At 40.1% G+C, this 19,416-nt stretch overlaps 1 protein-coding gene across 1 annotated transcript in view; it reads left to right on the forward strand.

Annotated features, from left to right (window-relative positions):
• Nucleotides 1–1,991: 1,991 nt before the first annotated feature.
• Nucleotides 1,992–19,416, forward strand: part of arvcfb (ARVCF delta catenin family member b) — a 191,800-nt gene continuing 174,375 nt past the window's right edge. Inside the window, exons 1-2 of the mRNA XM_088008464.1 lie at nt 1,992–2,090; nt 3,039–3,127. Coding sequence (XP_087864590.1) covers nt 1,992–2,090; nt 3,039–3,127 — 188 coding nt within the window. The remainder of the gene's footprint in view (nt 2,091–3,038; nt 3,128–19,416) is intronic.

Genomic DNA, 19,416 nt, shown 5'->3' on the forward strand with positions numbered 1-19,416 from the left:
CAAACATATTTAAATATTACCCAGTCAACAAAATACAGTTTTTAAATAAGTATTTATCATTAATGGATTTTAAAAAAAATAAAAAATCCAAACCTACTGTGCAAGATCTTGTGTGGAAAAGTAATTGACCCTAATACATTTGATCCAGACCATAATGCATTCCCATTTCTGTTCAGTTTTATTTTATAATCTAAAATCCAGCTTGTGATGTTCTTCCATAATCTGGCTGTAAAGTTGATTTTATGCCATATTTGGTTTACTAAAAAAAAAAATAAAAAAAAAATAAGGCAGAGTAAAATGTGCTAAAAATGATGAATTTGAAGAGTGATTTTGATTTCGAAGAGTGACAAAAACCTTGTCTGTCAAAAGAAATGTTTAATATTTAACATAGATCTAATGCTCCATCCTTAAGTTTCCCACATTCTAACACACGGTCCATTAGTGTTGCAGCAGCGAACCCACCATGTTGTCTTACCTGTAGGGGCTTGAGAAGCTGAAGACTGATGAGTGTCCACATGCACTCTGTGTTTTACATGTACAGGTTTCAGGATCTGCTGCAGCGTTTCACTCCACCAACCTGGATTCTGTTATAATACGGTGTAGATTTTTCCCTGTGACCAGCGGGGGCTGATCGGATTTTTCTGCTTGGTTGCGTTTGAGTTGCTCATCAGACTGTGAATGAGGCCCCGAGTAGAGGCTGCGTGTCGGGAACGTGGAGGAGGCTCTATGGGGAGAGAGGGTGGAAGAGCAAATTGCTTTTTAATTGATCGTCCTCCCCTTTAAAATCCACTCTCAGCACCTAGTAGTCTGCTTCTCTTTCTGCTTCCAGGCCTGTACGCGTGTTTCCTGTGTGTGAGAGGGCAGCCGATAGATGACCTGCACCCAGTGATGCCATCATCACATTTTCTACTCCTGACTCGCAGCTTTTGTGCGTTGTAGGATTCCCATTACAACCACAGAATTAGAAACAGGAGATGTTTGTAACGCTTTTTTTTCTTCTAAAGAACGCAGTGAAATGTGAGCTTCCCAAACTGTTCCTCAGACAACAAAAGAGGCAAAAAAAACAAAACAAAACAAAAAAAACACACCCAGATTTAAACACTACAGGCTTACTGTGTAACGTGATCGCTTTCTGAGCTCCGTCTCCTTCTATCTGTTTTATCACATGCAACCCGAGCTCTAAAACCTGTGAAATATTAATCAGTCTGCTGCTGGAGGAGGCTGCCGGATGTGATTTCTGAGCTGCATTGATTTCTTAATAATGCGCCTCTTGGGACATTTGAAAGTAGGCTTGTTTTTGCGTGACTAAAGGTAGGCATGGAGATGTAGCAGTCGAGATGAGAGCTGGGTTATACCGAGGGAACTTGATGCTGACTGAGGAAGAGAAAGTTGAACGGGATCCCAAAGTACATTTGAGTGTTACTGCTTCGTTTAAACTTGGCAAAAACAATAATAAAGGACAAAAAAAAATTAATATTTGATGTAATATTCTGGTGAAAGAGCTGGACAAAAACTTGGACGACTTGTTGGACTTATTGGTGTGAATGCACCAAACACGTTTCGTGCGTCGGGTTTGAGGGCCTTCGCGTTTCGAAGCATTGAGCGTTTTGAGCGTTTAGCACATCCGACAAATAGGCCGGCAACAGAAAACAACACCCAGAGCGGTTCTGACACACCCTCCACACACCTCCACACAGACTTTGGATGTAAACAAACAGGTTTTTGATGCGTGTGACGCATTTGATGTGAACGCACAGTTACTGTAGGAGTTGTAAACGCACCAGTGTGGCAAGTGGGGAAAATATGAAAAGCTGCTAATGTAGAAATGATCTAAAAGTGGTGACATTACCTGTAAGGATCAGAGATTTATATAAATAGCCTAGAGTGATCAGTTAGGGTTTTTTTTTTTTTTTTTCAAAGTGTACAAACGTATTCAGTTTACATTTAGTTAATATTCTAGAGTGCAACAATCAGGCGGAACAATAGCAGAGATGGTCGGGGCGCTTGAGGAGCTCAGAGTGCGGAGCGATAAGGGGGAGAGGCAGAGCTCCATCACCTGCTTATCTGCAGGCCATGCTTCATCTCTGTCAGTCTGTCACCGTCTCGTTTATTTTTTTTCCCCTTTTACTCCGTGTGTGCAAGCCAAAGGTGCAGCAGCGGCCATCTTGCTCAGTGCAGCGGCACACCGAGACAGTCGGTGTTGATTGTAAATTATAAATCTGATAGGATGCGGTCGATGCACTCAACCTCTGACATGCTGACGCGTCGTCCTGACCACAGTGGGAGTCGATGTGTTGATGCCATGAGTAATGCAACCCGTCTGCGCTGCAGGGCCGGATGTTTGGCAGATTCAGTCTGCACAGTTAAAGTAAAAGACACTTTGAAACATTTCCTCCATGTCACGATCCAACGGCCTTTGGGATTATTTTTTGTCTGAATACTTTGTTTTTTCTTTTTAGGTCCAGTAATTTGAATAATTTCTGTATTTGTTGATATTTAGCTTTGTTTAATTAGTCTTTGCTTGTATTTGTAATTATCCTGCGCTCCTGTTGTCTCCCCAGCTCCATTGTCTTCTCCCCGCTCGACTGCCATTCAATCTGTTGATTGCACTCAACTGGTTTTCATGTCACAATTAGACCTAAAAATATCAAAGCTCCCTGGTTTCTTTAGGTTTAGATTCCTGTTCGGATGTTTTCTTTTTCCTGTTTTTTTTTTTCTCTTTTTTTTCTTTTATTAAATCCATCGACAGCCTTCATCATCGGCACTCCTCCTCCAATTGATTTCTCGTTTATCCTCAGTCTGTCAGAAATTAGACAAACTGAGACGTCTTCTCTCGTCCTACCGCTGATGTTTGAATATAGATGGAAACTGAAAACCTTTAATAGCTTTTTACCAAATAAAATATTCATTTCCCATTGCATGCATAAAGCACATACTTTATTCATTAGGACATCTGTTGTAGTTTTAACATTTATTCCTTTTGCGTGTTACAACAAATAAGAAAATCAATGTTTTTAAAGATGCTTTTGTTTTTGCAGGACCAGCAGCTCAAAAAAGGTCGTGACCCTGCTTCGGACGGATGTCAACCGGCTCTGAGATTTGCATGGGTCGTTCTCATCAACCAAAGGTAAGATCATCCTTTTGTTAAATGTCTCAAGTCATTGGTTTAGGGAGGTAAAATGATGCTGAAAAATGAAAACATTCACAGGACTGAATGACTGATGACCTGCTTGGGTTCTGGCTGTATGAAACTGGGTTCTGATGGCTGTGACTCTGGGTCGGGTGGGAGACTTTTAGCTTCAGATAGGAAATGTTGGGATTTTGTTTCATTAGTTACTTGTCATTCAATGATTTCATCAAGAAAAATTACTAAGATTGACAGTTTTGTTACTCTGAACTGTAAAAAAGTCACTTTTTCTTCCTTTAAATAGTTTGTAATATCATCACTACTTCCTACTTATGTAAAGTTGTGAACTGAAAATAGTCCTCATTCATCATTTATCCATTCTTTATTAGTCTAAGGTGAGAAGTAGTGAGCCTGGTTAGCATTTCAGCAAACCACTGACAGAGCAAACCAAAAAGTTGTGTAATTGGAAATTCTTAGAAACCCGAATTAAATTTCCTATATTTCAAAAAACCTATTTGGTTAGTTAAGCAGATTTGTAACATGCTCCAAAGCTTAAGGAGTCATTTTTGAAATGTAGATACATTTATAGAAAAATAACTACTGATGTTTAAAAAAAAAAAAAAAAAAAAAAAACTACCACCAAAGAGAAGAAAGGCCAATCATATAAACTGTTCATTTAAAAGCTTGTTTAAAAAACTAAATTTAAAAAAACACAAGAGTTGATGTTGGTTTTTTGGTCACAGATCATAAAATATAATACTTCATTCATGTACTTTTGTTTTTATGCTGTCGTGCTTCCATGCCTTCCCATGCATTCCACTCTTTTCTAATCTCTTTTCACAGCTCGATCTGGGATTTCTCCCGTTGACTTGGATTCCCTCTGATAGTTTCAACAGGGCCAATCAGAGAACAGAAGTAGTTGTTCAGACCTTTGTATAAAACAAAGGGTAGAACAAGGGGGTGTTTTTTTTTTTTTTTACCAGGCTACTTTTAACAAAAAATTCTTGCATTCTAATGTAAAATTTGATATTTTTGGGGGTGACTTTGGGGCATTTTTTGCTGCGATTTACAGCATCCTCCATAACTATTGGCCTCTCTGGTTAAGATATACAGAAAGCCTAGAATTCTTCTTTTATTTATCGGGGCTGCTAATAAATGTGGTTTGTCATTTATGTGTCAGTTTTCAGGAGTGAAAACTCAATTGATTACAGCAGGTAATCTGTCTTCTGACAGTAAGTGAGACTAAAACAACAGATTGCTGTGCATTAGACGGTCTCTGTTACATCCTGTCCACACGTCTTGTCTTTATGTGAGCGCTGCGTTTCTAAAGCGGTTCTTTTGGTTCCCCTTCCTTTCACTGTTTTCCAAATTACGGATGTTCTTGTTTTAGGGAAGTGGGATAAAGAGTCTCTCCTACCTGACAAACAGTTCAGACTCTCATGCTGGTTGCCAGGGAGTCATTCACTGAAGTTGCACCTATTTATAGACGTCAAATAAAAAGTAAGGGGGGAAGAAAAGAAGAATGGACAACCTTTTCTATCCCTTGACACAATGTCTCTCTTTAGCCACTGATTTACTGAACTCCGACTAACAATGGTTTGTTCTTCATTTTCTGCCGGGGTTAATCTCATTCCTGACAGTTAAAACAAATCATTCCCAAGATTTGGCACCAAGAGAAGACTCGACCAAACTCCAAACCGTGTCGGTTTTAGCTTGGTGCTTTGTGTTAAACAGAACTGAAGCCTCTGTGTTGGATTTTCTCGGAGGAGCAGTAGATCAGCGGCTCTGCATCCCGTCACCTCAAATCAGGATTTACATCCTGGCCTCAGATCAGACACACATTTTAAAACCTGACAAGATTTAAAGACTTGCAAAAATAAAAAATTGGCACAGACGGGTTGATGTGAAGCAGCACTAGCATCGGATATGAAGCTACTTTTAACTGGTTGGTCATTGGTACTGAATTAATGATTGGTTCATTCCTTCCTTTTCTCGACAGACTGCACTTCTCATCTGCACAACATTTTTGTTTGTTTTGGCACCCCAAGCTTCATGTTTTGTCTCCTGAAAGCTACAAAATCCTTATTTTTGTGGTTGCTTTAGACTGGAGCAAGTTGCCAACTGATGGCCAAGTGTTTCAGGCAGTTTGGCCCTGATTTGACCTGCCAGGCTATGCTACAAAACAACTTATCTATCAGCAAAATACTAGAAACACATGCATTTATGAATTTATCGTTGAATATAGGCATAATCCCATTGTATCCTTAGTCTTTTTTTTTTCCTTAATCAAAATGTCCTCAGCAATCCTCCTTAGTTTTTGATTCATGGTCTCTAGGTTTTAGATGAAGGAAAGTAAAAATAATAATTACCCACAAACATTGTTTTCCAGCAGAATTTGAGTGGATTGCAACAGAGCTGCTCAACACCCGCATCCAAGCAGGCGAAGTTGCACCGCTGACTGCAGTGTGACGCACTCTGCAGCGCTTAACTGCACAAAGATTCCACAAGTGGCCATTACTTACTAGAAGAGGGGAAGATGATCCACTGTGTGTATGAGAAAGAAGTTGCTTTGAAATAAGGTTTTACTGTTTTAAAAGTTTCTCTCTTCACCATCTCAATCTTAGCGATTAGCTGGATTAGCATTACAACTATAAACATGAGTTTTGTGTGTGTGTGTTTTTTTTTTTTTAACTGGTGAAAATAGACCTTCAATTTAACTTTGAGTTTTCTAAAAGGCAGACGATGCGTCCAACTTGTTTCATGATAGACAGAGGATGGAACGAATTAAGATTCAGACTTCCTGTTGTCGGTTCGGGGTCGGTCTGTCATTTGACTAGTTCGACGAAACAACTCCTGGGCTGGTTGTAGAAATTGTTAGCTCCTTTTTACACCTATATTTTTTTTTAATCAGCTCACTTGTCATTAAAAGAGCTGACTTCAACTCTTTAGAACACACTAATGTTGTTGTGGTCAGTGCAACCCAGAAATGCTTGGGTGTGGTGCTTTCACTGTACAAAAAAAAAAAATCAATAACTAGAAATTTATGGAGTGTCTCCAGTAGAGCTGCTCAATATTTAAAAAAAATTAAGATGTGAAATTAATGAGGACAATAACAGATAAATCTATAATTTCCTCTCTGCTTATTTTGATCTACTTCCTCCTCTCTCTGTGACCTTTAGCATGTTGGATGCTCTCCTGTGTAAGGTGTATCTACTCATAAACATACAAAATGGTTTAACTTCTGATGTTTGATCGTAATAAGATTTAAAAGTTTTTTTCTTGCATATGCTGACTTTGACCTTTCTGTGTAACACTTAATAGGAGACCGCATTTTTGCCTGCTCAGAATTCCTGTTTTAGGGCCATAAGCTTCAAATTGTGACACAGAGTAAAATGCGGTGCAGTGGGAGGTTAAGTGCGCCCACGAAGTGGGAGAACAGTTATCCGTCCGCAAGCCTTCCCTCTAATATCAAGGTCGGCTTGTTCTTAACTCTTTAGCTCTCCAAAATGTCATCGGTTTAATTAATTCTCTGAAGCCTCTCTTAGGAAAGACCCTTTTAATAGTAAGAGAATGCCTATTAATCTACTGGCAAGGGGCCTATTATGGTTGACGGTCACCGTGTGAGCGTACAGTGTGAAAACTAATTTGACCTCAAGGTCTGAGCCGGGGGATTTCAACTCGCTCGGGTTTCATGTAACTGAAAATGGGAAACGAAGAGGCCACCTTGCTCAGTGGGAGAATAATGTTTCTGTGCCGAACTTAAATGCTCAAGAGCGCTAAAACAATTTTTAACGTCAGGCTAAGATGATGACGTTAGAAAGTGGTATTACGAAGTGGAAAAGACAGAAATTGTGAGGGGAAAATATGTAACATGCGTGGAGGAAATGAAGTTGCATTGTGAGCAAAGGAAGAATAACAAGCATTTTCAGTGGGAAATAATGCAAACATGTTGCTGTGAATTGGAGCACGTTACGTTTGTGAAGTCCGAAGAACCTCCACATGCTGGTTCAGAAAACCTGCAGAGAGCCGTTGATGGCATCACCTGCCCTGCAGCAACACCGAAGTCATCCCTGTGAAAACTGATTAGTAATGGCCGGAGGTACACAGCAGGCGGTCTCTGCTGTTCAGCCACGCGAATAAAGGCTTTTATAATGAAATTAAGTGTGAAAAATAAAAAGGTGCCACATCGGTGTCTAATTTGAAGCCTAATCCGTCCCATTGAATCTGATTTCTTCAGACTGTTGTTCCCTTCGAGATCTATTCTCTTTTTAGCTTTTTTTATTATTATTATTTTTTTTTTTGGTCACAATTAAATGTTTCAGATCATAACGGGAATAAAAAAAAAATCCAAAATGCAGATTTTAAACGATTGATATTTAAATCAACAGGAAAGCGCTGCCCGAACCGACGTGACTATGTGAAGATATGATAGCCTAGCTTGTTAAATCATGTGTTGTATCTTAAGTTTTGATTCAGTTTTACCTGCCACATGCAGACGTGCAGCATCAACAGACCCTGTCTGAAAACAAGACGTAGTTTGAAAAATTAACGTGCCATACTCTGATACTCCGATCCAATGAAATTTTAAGAAAACGTGAAATGTATGAATTGTTTTGACAAAGAGTTGGGCCAAAATTCCTCTAAAGTGACATAAAAAGTTCATTTTGATCGCAATTATTGGCGCTAAGAATAGCCCAACTAGCTATTAGCTTTTGGGAGCAATTGTTTTTTTTTTTGTTTGTTTGTTGTTTTTTTTTGTCCGTTATCAAAATTTATTTGATTTAAAACACTAAAATGTGAGGAAAAAGACTTATTTCCCTACTTATTTAGTGGCAGATCAGCTCTGCCATGTGACTCTTCTAAATCTAAATGATTGTGTTTGAAAAAATGTTGGGACAACTTTCTCATAAGTTTTGAACGTACGGAGGGAGAGATTCTTGGCAGGAGTTTTCCATATATACAGACACGCTGCTATGATCCCAACGGTTTTTAGAGGAACCAGAGTCGGTCACTGAAGATGTATAAAAACCTTTCTCTTTTTTTTTTTCAAACAATATGGTGTTTGAAAAATGATTACTTCATGAAGAGAATTTTAAGCCCAAATGAAATGCAAGTCATTCTGCCTGAGGGCCCAGTGATTATCACAGCCGTTGGTTTTCTTCAGAAAGTAAACAAATACTGTTTATCATTCATTTCTTTTACTTATTTAGTGGCAGAAAAAGCCTGAAGGTACCGTTTATAATTGCATGCATTGAACACATATTACTGAACTTTATTAAGTTAATGTAAACCGAGAGAGGGGGAGATTTTTTTTTTCTTCCACTCACTCTGTCAACGTGAATTGGATAAGACGGAGAACAAAATGGGCTTTCGGCTCCAGTCCTCAGGCGAACGTGCGATCATTTTAGGAAATTACATGTTGCAATGACAAAGTCTTCACATCCACATTGAATTCATTAATGAGTCCAACCTTTCATGTAATGTACCTCTTCCAGCATTTCATCCTAGGAAAGCACCTCACAGGGGAAAATGTGGCTTTTCAGGCTCCTTAGAAGATTGCATGAAGTGTGGAGCTGGAGGCGCGGTGGGAGTAAAAGCTTATGTTTGCAGAGTCCAGACATGACTGACTGAGGTTGGTGGAAAGCTTATATTTACACCGACAGTTTTCATACTCCAGCAGCACAATGACCCCAATGTAACACAAAACATCAAAACAAAGCAGCTATGTGTGGTAAAATGTTCCATGTGCAAATAAAACGCATAACTGTGTAACTGTAATTTAAACCTGTGCAGCAACGTGGCTGGACATGTTTACATTTTAATTGAAACAGAAATAAAAAATTTCTGCTTAATTTTATTTAAACATAAATTCCGATTTCTGTTTAGATGAATTTCTGTCAACCATTTCTCACGTGCTTCACACACGCTGATCGCTGCGTTTGTCACAAACATAATTAGCTCGCTGGCACAGAGCTCCCTGTGTGCAGTTCAATCATGCCCTTTGCTGTGTTGCGTTTAGAGTCTGCGTTTGGATGCGCCGCGGTGCTGCAACGGAGAGCGGCATCGGCAGAGAGTCGGCGAGCGTGACTAATCCAGGGATCTCCTGCTCGGTGTGTACGGCTGGACGTCCTTCACGCCTCGCCCCTCGCTGAACGAGAGCGCGGCCTCACACGACGACGGAGCGGCGGGGAGGTTTTGTTGCCGCTCTGTGCGTCGCAAACAAACGTTGAGCAGTTTTACCTTTTCATCTGCAGACGCTGCAGGCCGATGCTGTCTTTGGCTCCTCTAGTTCACTCCGGACTGACCACTGTTGAACTCTTGTTTAAATTTACTTCCTGGGTGCAGTGTTTTTGCCTCCACCAGCACTGCTGATTGGAGAAAATTTTTTTATTTTATGTGTTTCAAGTTGTTCCTTGAGAGCAGAAAGTCACCAACTGGAAATGTGTGCGGGTAGAGCAACACAAATCCTAAGGGGAAAATGAAGAAGCTGAACTTTTTCTTCAGAAGTACTAATCTGAAAATGCGTATGTATTCACACCGCTTTACTTTGAATCCCCGAAATAAAATCTGGTGTGAGGAACACCTTAAAGGGGCAGTATTGTGTGTATTCCAGTCACAAAGTGCCATTTTATAGCACAATCAAGTACCTAGATTACATTCAGTTGTTATAAAAATGCTGTACACACCAAACATAACTTAAAAGAAATTTGAATTCAAATTTAACATCTTGAAATTGGGTTTCTGTCTCTTTAAGAAGCTCCTGCTCTTTCCGACATTGTTGGATGTCATCGCAACAGTGTTTCTCATTGTGCTGTTTACAGCCATTCTTAGGACTGTCGGATGGAGAAGTATTTCTTATTTTGGGCCCAGTAGATGCACAGCTCCATCAGGTGTTCGCTAATTTCTGCTGGCTAGTCTGAAGGAGCTGTGTGTGAGAGACACGAGTAGTAGTTGCACACTCCTCAAGTCTGACCATTAAACAAAAAAAAGCCCAGTTTTGTATTTTGCCCACCCTGAACATACCACCCCTATTGTGAAAACATGGTGGTGGCAGCATCATAATGTGGGAATGCTTTTCTTCCCGGAAGAGAGGGAGGATCTGCAGCTGTTACTGCAGTTCTACAAATGATTCTGTTTAGGAAGACGAATAGATGTCTATCACACAAAGAGCCTTTAAACTAGATTAAACTGCAACATGGCGAAAGAAGTCAAGTTCAAAGACCATGAATACTTTTCCAAGGCGTTCTGTCCACACCACCTCCATTAGATTCATCATTCCAGTCTTTGACCTTTTTGACTATGCAGCCTTCACTTTAAATGAATTCTCCATCACAGCCACGGCCCTTCAGAGACCTTAATTCAGCTTTAATATGGCAGTTTTCATTTCGCCCGTTAGAAGGAAAATGACAAAACTGATGAACGAGAACACTGACCAAAAGCCTCGTCTGTTCAAACTCCAAAGCAGGGAAATTGGAAGTTCCTCTTTGTTAATGGGATTGCTTTGTTCTTTTCCAGCTCCAGGGAAGAGGGCGCTCTTGGCTGATTGACTCTCAGCCGTCTTGTACTTGTCCGTGTTTTTTTTTTAATTTTGACATTAACAGTCGCAGAAACTTCCATCAAGCTGAAGACTTTCTACTTTTCCTTTTTTTTTTTTTTTTCCACAACTGTTTCCGGAGTCAGTTTAACTAGACACACAGACAAACCCAAAATGAAAAAATTAGCAAAAACCTACAGACTCAGGTTTTTGTCAGAATATCACACAAACTGAATATATATATATTTTTTAACTGTTTGGAAAAATGCTTGTAATGATGTACACCAATTGTGGAAATGTACCTTCCAGACTATCATTGTAGTTACTGCTTGCATCGCCGCCATTGGTCATGCTTGTCCTTTGCCAGTTGGTGGCGTTGTTTCTCAGGAGCTTCTCTCCGTCTCTTCCGTATAAGGTGACAAAGCAAGACCGGTCAGTCAGATAAGAGACTGTAGCCTCCTTAAGTTCAGAAGTGTTTTGACCTATTGTGACTACAGCTGAGACGTCTTGCTCCTCGACTATTTCAGGACCAAACACTACCAGATTTCCGCGTGCATTCCACCAGGGCTCTGCGCTCCGTCAAAGGCGGTAATGTTGAGGCCCACTGAGTGACAGAAGCAGGAATGTCTAGAGGCTGGTAATCTGTTTTCTGATGGCTTCAGTCTGAGATCCATCAGTGAACCCTGTGCTCCTGTGGTTCACCATCTGAATCTGGATAGAGGAAAAACCACAGAGCCAAACTAACTGAAGCAGCTTTCACGCAAAAGTCGTGTATGTACATACCACTAATGCCTGTCGATGCATATTCAGCGCTTACTATATGTAATTAAAGGGACAGAACCTTTGAAACGGGATTCTGTCACAAGTTTTGCAGCAGGTGACTTCCTTGTTGGTGTGATTGCTTCAAGTGTGGGTTTAGATTCAAACACTTTGTCTGAGAAGGATTAAGATCAAAACAAAGTTCAGTGTGAAAAACATTGTTGGTGTTTTTTTTGCTTATTTTATTTTATGAATCTTTAAGGGGTTTTTTCACCATGGATTGTGAAATTGCTCACTGATCAGTTGACTGTTTATATGGAAAACAAAGGAATGAGTCAGTGGGTCACCATTGATCTGCCAAAGCAGCTCATGTAATGAGCAGACGTGCTGTAGAAGTTAAAGTGAATGCTATTTTATTAACTTCAACCCTTTCAGAGAATTACTCTGATCCCTTCTTAGTACATGTTTCCCTCAGGAATATTATTGGTGGAACACCTCTCCTGAAATCTGTTAGATGTAAATAATTATCTCAAGAAATAGATAGAAAGAAAATGTAGCAAAGACTTTGAAGATATTTGTACCAAACACCAAAACTATTTTTACACCAGTTTTATTTTAAGATGCTAGAATCCTCTTTGGTCTTTTATTCCCCCCAGTCTAGCCTTTAGTTAGTTCATCTTATATAATGAACTAGTTAGCTGCTGCAAGTAAGAGATTATTTTTCCATCTTGTTTTCTCATTACCTCACTTCAAAATGTGAAAACAAAAACTTGACAATTGTGAGAAAATCTTGGATCCTTATTTCTAAATGTATAATTCCTGACATGTCTGTCAGGTATTTCTGCAAGAAATGATAAAATCCATAATTTCGTAAATATTAAATCTACAATGTGGTTTGTAATTAAGTGCTTTTAACTAACAGGGGATTCTATATCCAGACTGGGAGGAGATGGTCTGAAACTGGTTCCCTACGCTACCTTTTGATGATTTGCTCTTTAAGGAATATATGCCTCAGGAAAAACCCAAATCTAGTTCCATACACACTGTTATTCTTATGTTTGTTGTTCTGCCCAGCTCAGCGAACATCCTGATACACGATTATTTCATGTAATGGTGTTACTGGTTTCAAAGTGTCACCAAAAGTTCTTTTTGAGTCATTCTTAATGTTCTTTGTTCTGCTTTCTTGTTTTCTTCTCTTCTTTTTTTTTATATAAAAATAGGCCTTGAAGTCAAATTATTAGCATCTAATCACTTCATACTAACATTTCTACATACATTTTTTACAAATATATACCTACATATTCTGAGCAATGGGTTTCTAAATGAGCTACTTGCATGCTGTGGGAATGTGAGCGTTATGAGGATGCAAGCAGCCAAAGTCTCCAGTTCTGCAAAAGCCGCCGCGCTGGAATGTTAATTGGGATGCCTCGTCTTCCTCGCCGATAAGGCGCAAGGCTACGTTCAAAACAAACCAGAGATTGGGACGTCCCACCGCCTCAGCCTGGGAGACGGGCGGGAGGAAGTTGGTGATTGTCTCTCTCTCTCTTTCTCTCTCTCTCTCTCTCTCTCTCTCTCTCTCTCTCTCTCTCTCTCTCTCCTTGGCTCTCTCCCATGCAACTCCGCACCCCGTGGCCTCCGCGCAAATAGAAAAACAGAAATATTACAGAGCGGGGAGGTGGTTCACAGGAAGACTCAAAGCGTGTGTATTATTAAGACTGGGGCGCCAAGGTTTTGAAGTTATGCTAATGAGGATCCTTTTCGGGCCTACAAATCTAACAGCGATTTGAATAATTTCTCTGCCCGTCCTTTCTCTCCTCTCCCTCTCCCGCCCCCCGTCGCTCGATTCTGCCTCTTTGTTCCGTCTTTTTCTTTTCTTTTTTTTCCCTCTTCCATCCTGTTAGAGTCACGCATTCAAGGACGCCAGCCTTGGCATGGAGCGCAGCACATGCTAGTTGAAGGAGGTGATGGCAGATTAGAGGAGCGGCTACAAAAAAGCTCAAACCTCCGACAGGAGACGTCCCCTCCCACGTATCACCTATAATGAAGTGCTTATTTTGTGTTAACCTCGTCCTGACATGCATCTGATTGAGTCTAGAACACAGGAAGTCTTGTGGGATGATGTCTAACACACAAAGCCTTACAGTCAGCCGTACTTGGAGTGAAGTTTACCATTTATAGTGGAATAATATTTGAATGGACGACCTGAAAGCGGTCGACATGTTCAAACATCCAAGAGTCGTCTGCAGAAAAGTGGAATTTTGTGTTTATTAACACCTAAACTGGTTTCCAAAGAACTCTAAAGAAAATTCAGCGTATTAATTTGACATAATTTGCACACAGGAGCAGCTTTTCTTTACAAATCTTTCTAGCTTTAGCAGCACTATGATCATTTATTTCTATGCTATTTTATTCCATCTGCTCCCAGAGGCAGAATGCAGTGAACTGCAATAACAAAAGTAACAGCCGCGGTTGGACCGCAGCGTTCGCAGCACCAGGAAGCGCGAGCTGTACAAGTAATTATTGAGCAGAGATTCTCGGGCTCTGCAGCCGTGGTGTGATCACTAACTAAAGGTTATTTAATCTTACTCAATGACTCTTGTTTGGTGGTGTATTTATTCTGTATGCTTCTTTAAAACTGATGCATTATATAGCACTGCAAGCACTGCAGCGTTGGATGCTTGAATGATGCCATCATTAAGGCTGTGTAAGAACGGAGGAGGGTTTGGGAAATGAGATGTAGGAAGAAGAAGAAGAAGAAGAAGAAGAAGAAGAAGAGTGAGGAGGAGACCTTTTATTTTTAACCATTGCAGCACAGAATACACTGACACTTGGTATTTTGTAAGCCTGCAAGAACTGACGGCATATACAATTTATAAGTGGTGTGCACATAACACCAACAAGGACCGGATATTGTTCTTTTGGTTCTGCATCAGAGTTAGGGTTGTACATTCACACCTCCCCAAACGAACTGGACTTTCTAGGCAAACGAACTAGAGTTCGGTCAAAGCGGACTGAACAGGGCTGGTGTTGAATGCACCCTGAAAGCATCAGAGAAACTTTATGCATCAACTTCCCCAACAAAATCCGTCTCCAGACCCACTGCTGGATGTCTTTGACCCTCAAGTCCACATCGTGAGAAACTGTCGATCCTTTACAATCAGTAGCTGCACCGTACCAGAGAAAACAATTTCAGCTCGGCTACATCCAGGTTCAGTCAGCAGATGGAAAAAATGAAATGTGTTCAGGGTCCAACACGATTCAAACTATAAACCACACGAATTAAACTGTTGTATTAAACTAGACATCTGAAACAATCAGGTGCACTTGGCACATGTTGTAACTGTAGGTGATGCTTTTTTACGCTCATTCCCCTTCTGAGAACCCGCTGGTCCAAATTTCAGGTTTCATAAACGCAGTTGCATCGATTCAGTCAGCGGAGTCAAGGTGCTCAGACTGGGAGCATCTGGTTGACAGATGTCTAAATTTATCACCCATCTCCAACTATCCGTTTCATTTCTCTGAGCCTACAATGCAGGGGAAGAAAACGTAACATTGTGAAGGTTTTTTTTTTTTAGACGGAGGCTGATTTGATCTGATTGCTGATGGGTGATGATTTCTCCCTTCGCCGATTCCCAGAATGGGCCCACAGCAGGACCTCTGGCTGCAGACAGACCACACATGGAGGGGAGGTGGAGCATGACTTGGTGTCAGTCCTTGTCATTTATCTCTGTCGTTTCTGTCAGACGTGCCATAGGCGTACCAACAAGCCAAATAAACTGCTTTCTGGCTGTTTCTTTAAAAAAAAAAAAAGAAAAAAAAGAAAGAAGCTGACATGTTATTTGAGAAGTACAGCTTATATAACTTTTCAGGTCAGGTTATATATCTGATAGGTTATTTATTTTATATTATTTTCAGCAAACAGACTGACAAAAATAGTTGGCTCTACCCCCAAGAGCCGCAATTGTAGATATTAACTTTTGTGGTAGAACCAGGACTGTTTCCACTGTGTGTATTAACAAATATTGTAGTGTTTGAACTATTAAGAGACGCTTCCAAGTGTTTTTTAGAGGGGCTCTGAAGTATTTGTACATTTTAATTATTGGCGGACGGCAGTGGTCCCTAAAACCCTGTGAATATTAGGGGCCCGCTGTATATCCAACCTCATCTGTAGCCGGTAAACTAAAGCCTCCTAATGCATCGTCAAGTCTCACTTTAGCCGGTTAATCTGGCGTGATTTGAGTGAAGTTGGGTGCCAGTGTGTTCCTCACTTTGTGGAAGTGAATATATGGGCAGGAAAGTGAGAATCTTAAGTGCACAGGAGCTGTGGTCAGCGCTCCGACAATGTTTTGCGCGTGTACCCTTGGGTAGCCAGTTTCTTCCAGACCTCTTGGTATATTTGTTTATTACGAATTGTCCTGTCCACTTGGCGCTGTATGACCTCTTCTGCCACGATTGATAAAAAAGTTTGGACCTAAAGTTTTGACCATAAAATTATTCACTTGGAGCTCGCCATCTACTGCAGTTTCATCGTAGATCGGTCGAGATGTTGTTTGAGAAAGAATCCACAGGTCAATCAACAGATGCAGTCTGCTGCTAATCAAATCCAAATATGTGGAGGAACGGCGTAGAACCTGCAACCGGAGACAAATCTGTCCGGGGAAGAAGCTTTGGGTACTGAGACTCGAGCCATCTTCCTCAGACTTTATGAATGCTTCACAGAGCATTACTTTACTTTACTTTACTTTACTTTATATATATATATATATATATATATATATATATATATATATATATATATATATATATATATATATATATATATATATATATATATAGGCTCTGTGTTTTCTGGAGATCTCACATTGCTCACGTTCTTCACATCGTAACAGATTCTTAGTGCCAAAACAATAGATTCTCTTTGTGCTTTTATCAGGATGATAGTTCATATTGCTGAGCCACAAAGGCCATCACTTTATAACTCAATTCTAAGGTGTGCATTGCTCCACTGAGCAGCACCACGATGCAATGTTGTCTTTTTCTTTTTTTGGTCTTCCCTAGATAAAAAGATGATTTAAGCAGAAGAAAAAAGAAAATCACTTTTAGCAAAAATTGACTTGAGCCATTATGTCAGGATGGTGACGATATGCATGTTTTTTTGTGCTTAAAAGTGATTATGGTATCACCATGATTGTTTTTATTAGGGTTATATTACCATATTTTTCTGCAAGTGGTCAAGCTCAGATCAGCTGCTTTATAGTGGAACAAACTGCAAAAACAGAAAATCTTACCAGGTTTTTGAGCAAATATTTTAGTACACCTGAAATAAGACAAAACTGAGTTACAAGTAGCTTTTCTGCAAGAAGCATAAGCTTGCCTGAAGTCAATAATTCTTTAATATTGATGAAAAAGTGCTAGTTCCAGGGGCAGATTGTAACAAGATGTTTTACCCACATTATTAGTAAAATAATCTGCAAATGGAACTAGCACATTTTCATCAATATTACAAAATCACTTGCTCAAAACAATCGCCCACAGTTTGCTGGAAAGTTACTTGTGAGTTAGTTTTGTCTTACTTCAAGTGAACTGAGACATCTGCATGAAAACAAGAGTGAAAAATGAGTGTTTTTGCAGTGAAAGGACAGTAAATTTCAGCAACAACAGGTTGCCTTTATCCGCATGCAGGAAGCAGAGTCAGGCCGGTGCTGACGGCTCCCTCTGTCCCCTCCATTGCGTTCATCGTCCTCCATTTCTACTCCACTTGAACGCCACTAACGATATAAGCGCTCATACAGATCGTCCTCTTGTTCGGTCGTCCCCACGGACCCATCGCTGCAACCGAGCGGGCTGACCGTTAGCGGAGGAGGCAGACGAAGTTTGGAAGTGTTGGTGTTGCTTTCGCTCATCTCCAGGGATGCAGGAGGAGAAATCAATAATGTTTCATTAACCTGCTTCCCTCCCTGTAAATGAGCACTTCCAGCCGTGGGTGCCGGTAAACGCTGCCGCAGTGACAATGTTTGTGATGATGTCTCTGTTGCTAACTTGCACATCTCCGCAGGCACAAACAGTCCAGCTGGGAAGCAAGCCACTTTCCTGCCCAGGAGTTTAACTTCCTTTTAGTTGTTTAAAAAAAAAAAAAGTTGGCGGAGAGCAAACTTAATATAGAAAGTACATGTTTTTGCAAAGTACGTGTCTCAGAAAACTCCTGCAGCTTTTGGTCTGAGGCTGTTATTTTCTTTATATTTATTTATTTTTGTTTCTGCAAGGAAAATGCCACAGTAATTATAACCTACAGAAATGTAGAAAATGCTATAAATTATAGATTTGCTGTTTGATAGTTAGAATGCATAATATATGGTAGAGATGAAGCTTAACTTTTTCAGCTTCATATGCACTTCACCTTTAAAAAGTTTGTCAAATCCCAGGCCTAATGTTATTCTAATTCCAAGTATTTTTCAGACTAAATCTAATCAAGGAGTAAATGAGTCAGTGGATGCCACCAGCCTTGTAGGAAAACTGAAACACGGGTCATAGAAGGATCAAATGAGTAATATGATGTGACTTTAAACCTAGAAACTGCCAGACTGATTTGAGGTAAGAAAATGGCTGCAGTGTTACGAATGATTTGTTAATCATTTCAGAGTGGACAACACATTGAACCTTGAAACAGACGGACTGCAGCAGCATACAACCAAACTGATTCCACTGTCTTCTAAGGTCAGAAAACCTCGACAGTAACTGATTGGAAAAAATATTGTGTGGTTTCATGATTCTCAATTTTCACTGCAACATTCAGAGAGCAGGTTTCGTGAAGACAAAAGTTTCCAAGAGTTCCTCTCTTACTATCAATTCGGGCTTTTGGTGGCAGTACAGTCGCGTAGGGATATTTTCTTGGAACCCTTTAGAACTGCCTAAAAATTATTACAGTTTTCTGATGGCTACTTCTACCAGAGTAATGTAACTTGTCAAAAAATCAGTTCCTCTCTTACTGGTTGTCTCCACAGTCATTAATGCCAACCCAACTGAGCACCATTGAGATGTGAACAGAAGCTTTACATCATTGATGATGGCGTCAGCAACTTCGTGATGCTATAGTGTTGATATACTTGTAGACCAAAATCTCCAAGGGACGTTTCCAACATTTTGTTGAATCCAATAGGAACTGAGGCATTTCTGAAGGCAGAACGCCACTGGTACTAGTAAGGAGTTGCTAATAAAGTCACCAACAAGAGTATGTCCAATATCGACAATGCCTCAATTAGGAGATTAGCAAATTATTGGCAGAACAAACGGCAGCAATTGATCCAAGCCTTGGTGCCGTCTCACCCGGGTCATTTCTCAATAGATGTGTCTATTAAGTCAACAAGCAATGTGAGAAAACTGAAACCTGTCCAAAATTAAGCTACTCATGTAACTCTTACTTCTTGGTACTCGTATTTTGCATAGAAACTGTTTTTTTTTTGCCAATGCAATGAAGTATACGTGCGTTATTATCCACTGCTCCTCGCTAATGGAGCTTGTTTCACCTGGCTGAATTTCAATACACATGAATTCAAAGTGCAGTTACGATTTCTGCATATTTATTCCTCCGAGGTTTGTTTTTTCTTTTTCTTTGACAGCTCTTTTCATTGTCACACATCATCATATTCACCGTAACATCCATAAACTGATCTGAATTCTCCTTCGCTCTGCGCTCACTCGCTCTCGTACGATTGTATAATCCTTCCATTACCCCACAGCAGCCGAACCACGTCCATTAAACAATCCAACACAACACAATATTCTTTTATAGCTTGTTCAGTGGCACAATTTTCTTCTCCATTTAGCAGCTAGATGGCTATACGTAGGATTTTATGAAGCAGCTTTCAATGCAGAACAATAAGGAGATGTTAAGCAGCCATGCATTGTGGGTTAGAGGCATCTTTTGCTCATAATGCTGCTCTTAGCCATAAGCTGTGGGCAACCAAGTTACTAAAAAATAATTTCTTACTGCCTGACC

Source organism: Poecilia mexicana, unplaced genomic scaffold, assembly GCF_051168715.1.
Source record: "Poecilia mexicana isolate PSO_F unplaced genomic scaffold, ASM5116871v1 scaffold_9, whole genome shotgun sequence".
NCBI lineage: Eukaryota > Metazoa > Chordata > Actinopteri > Cyprinodontiformes > Poeciliidae > Poecilia > Poecilia mexicana.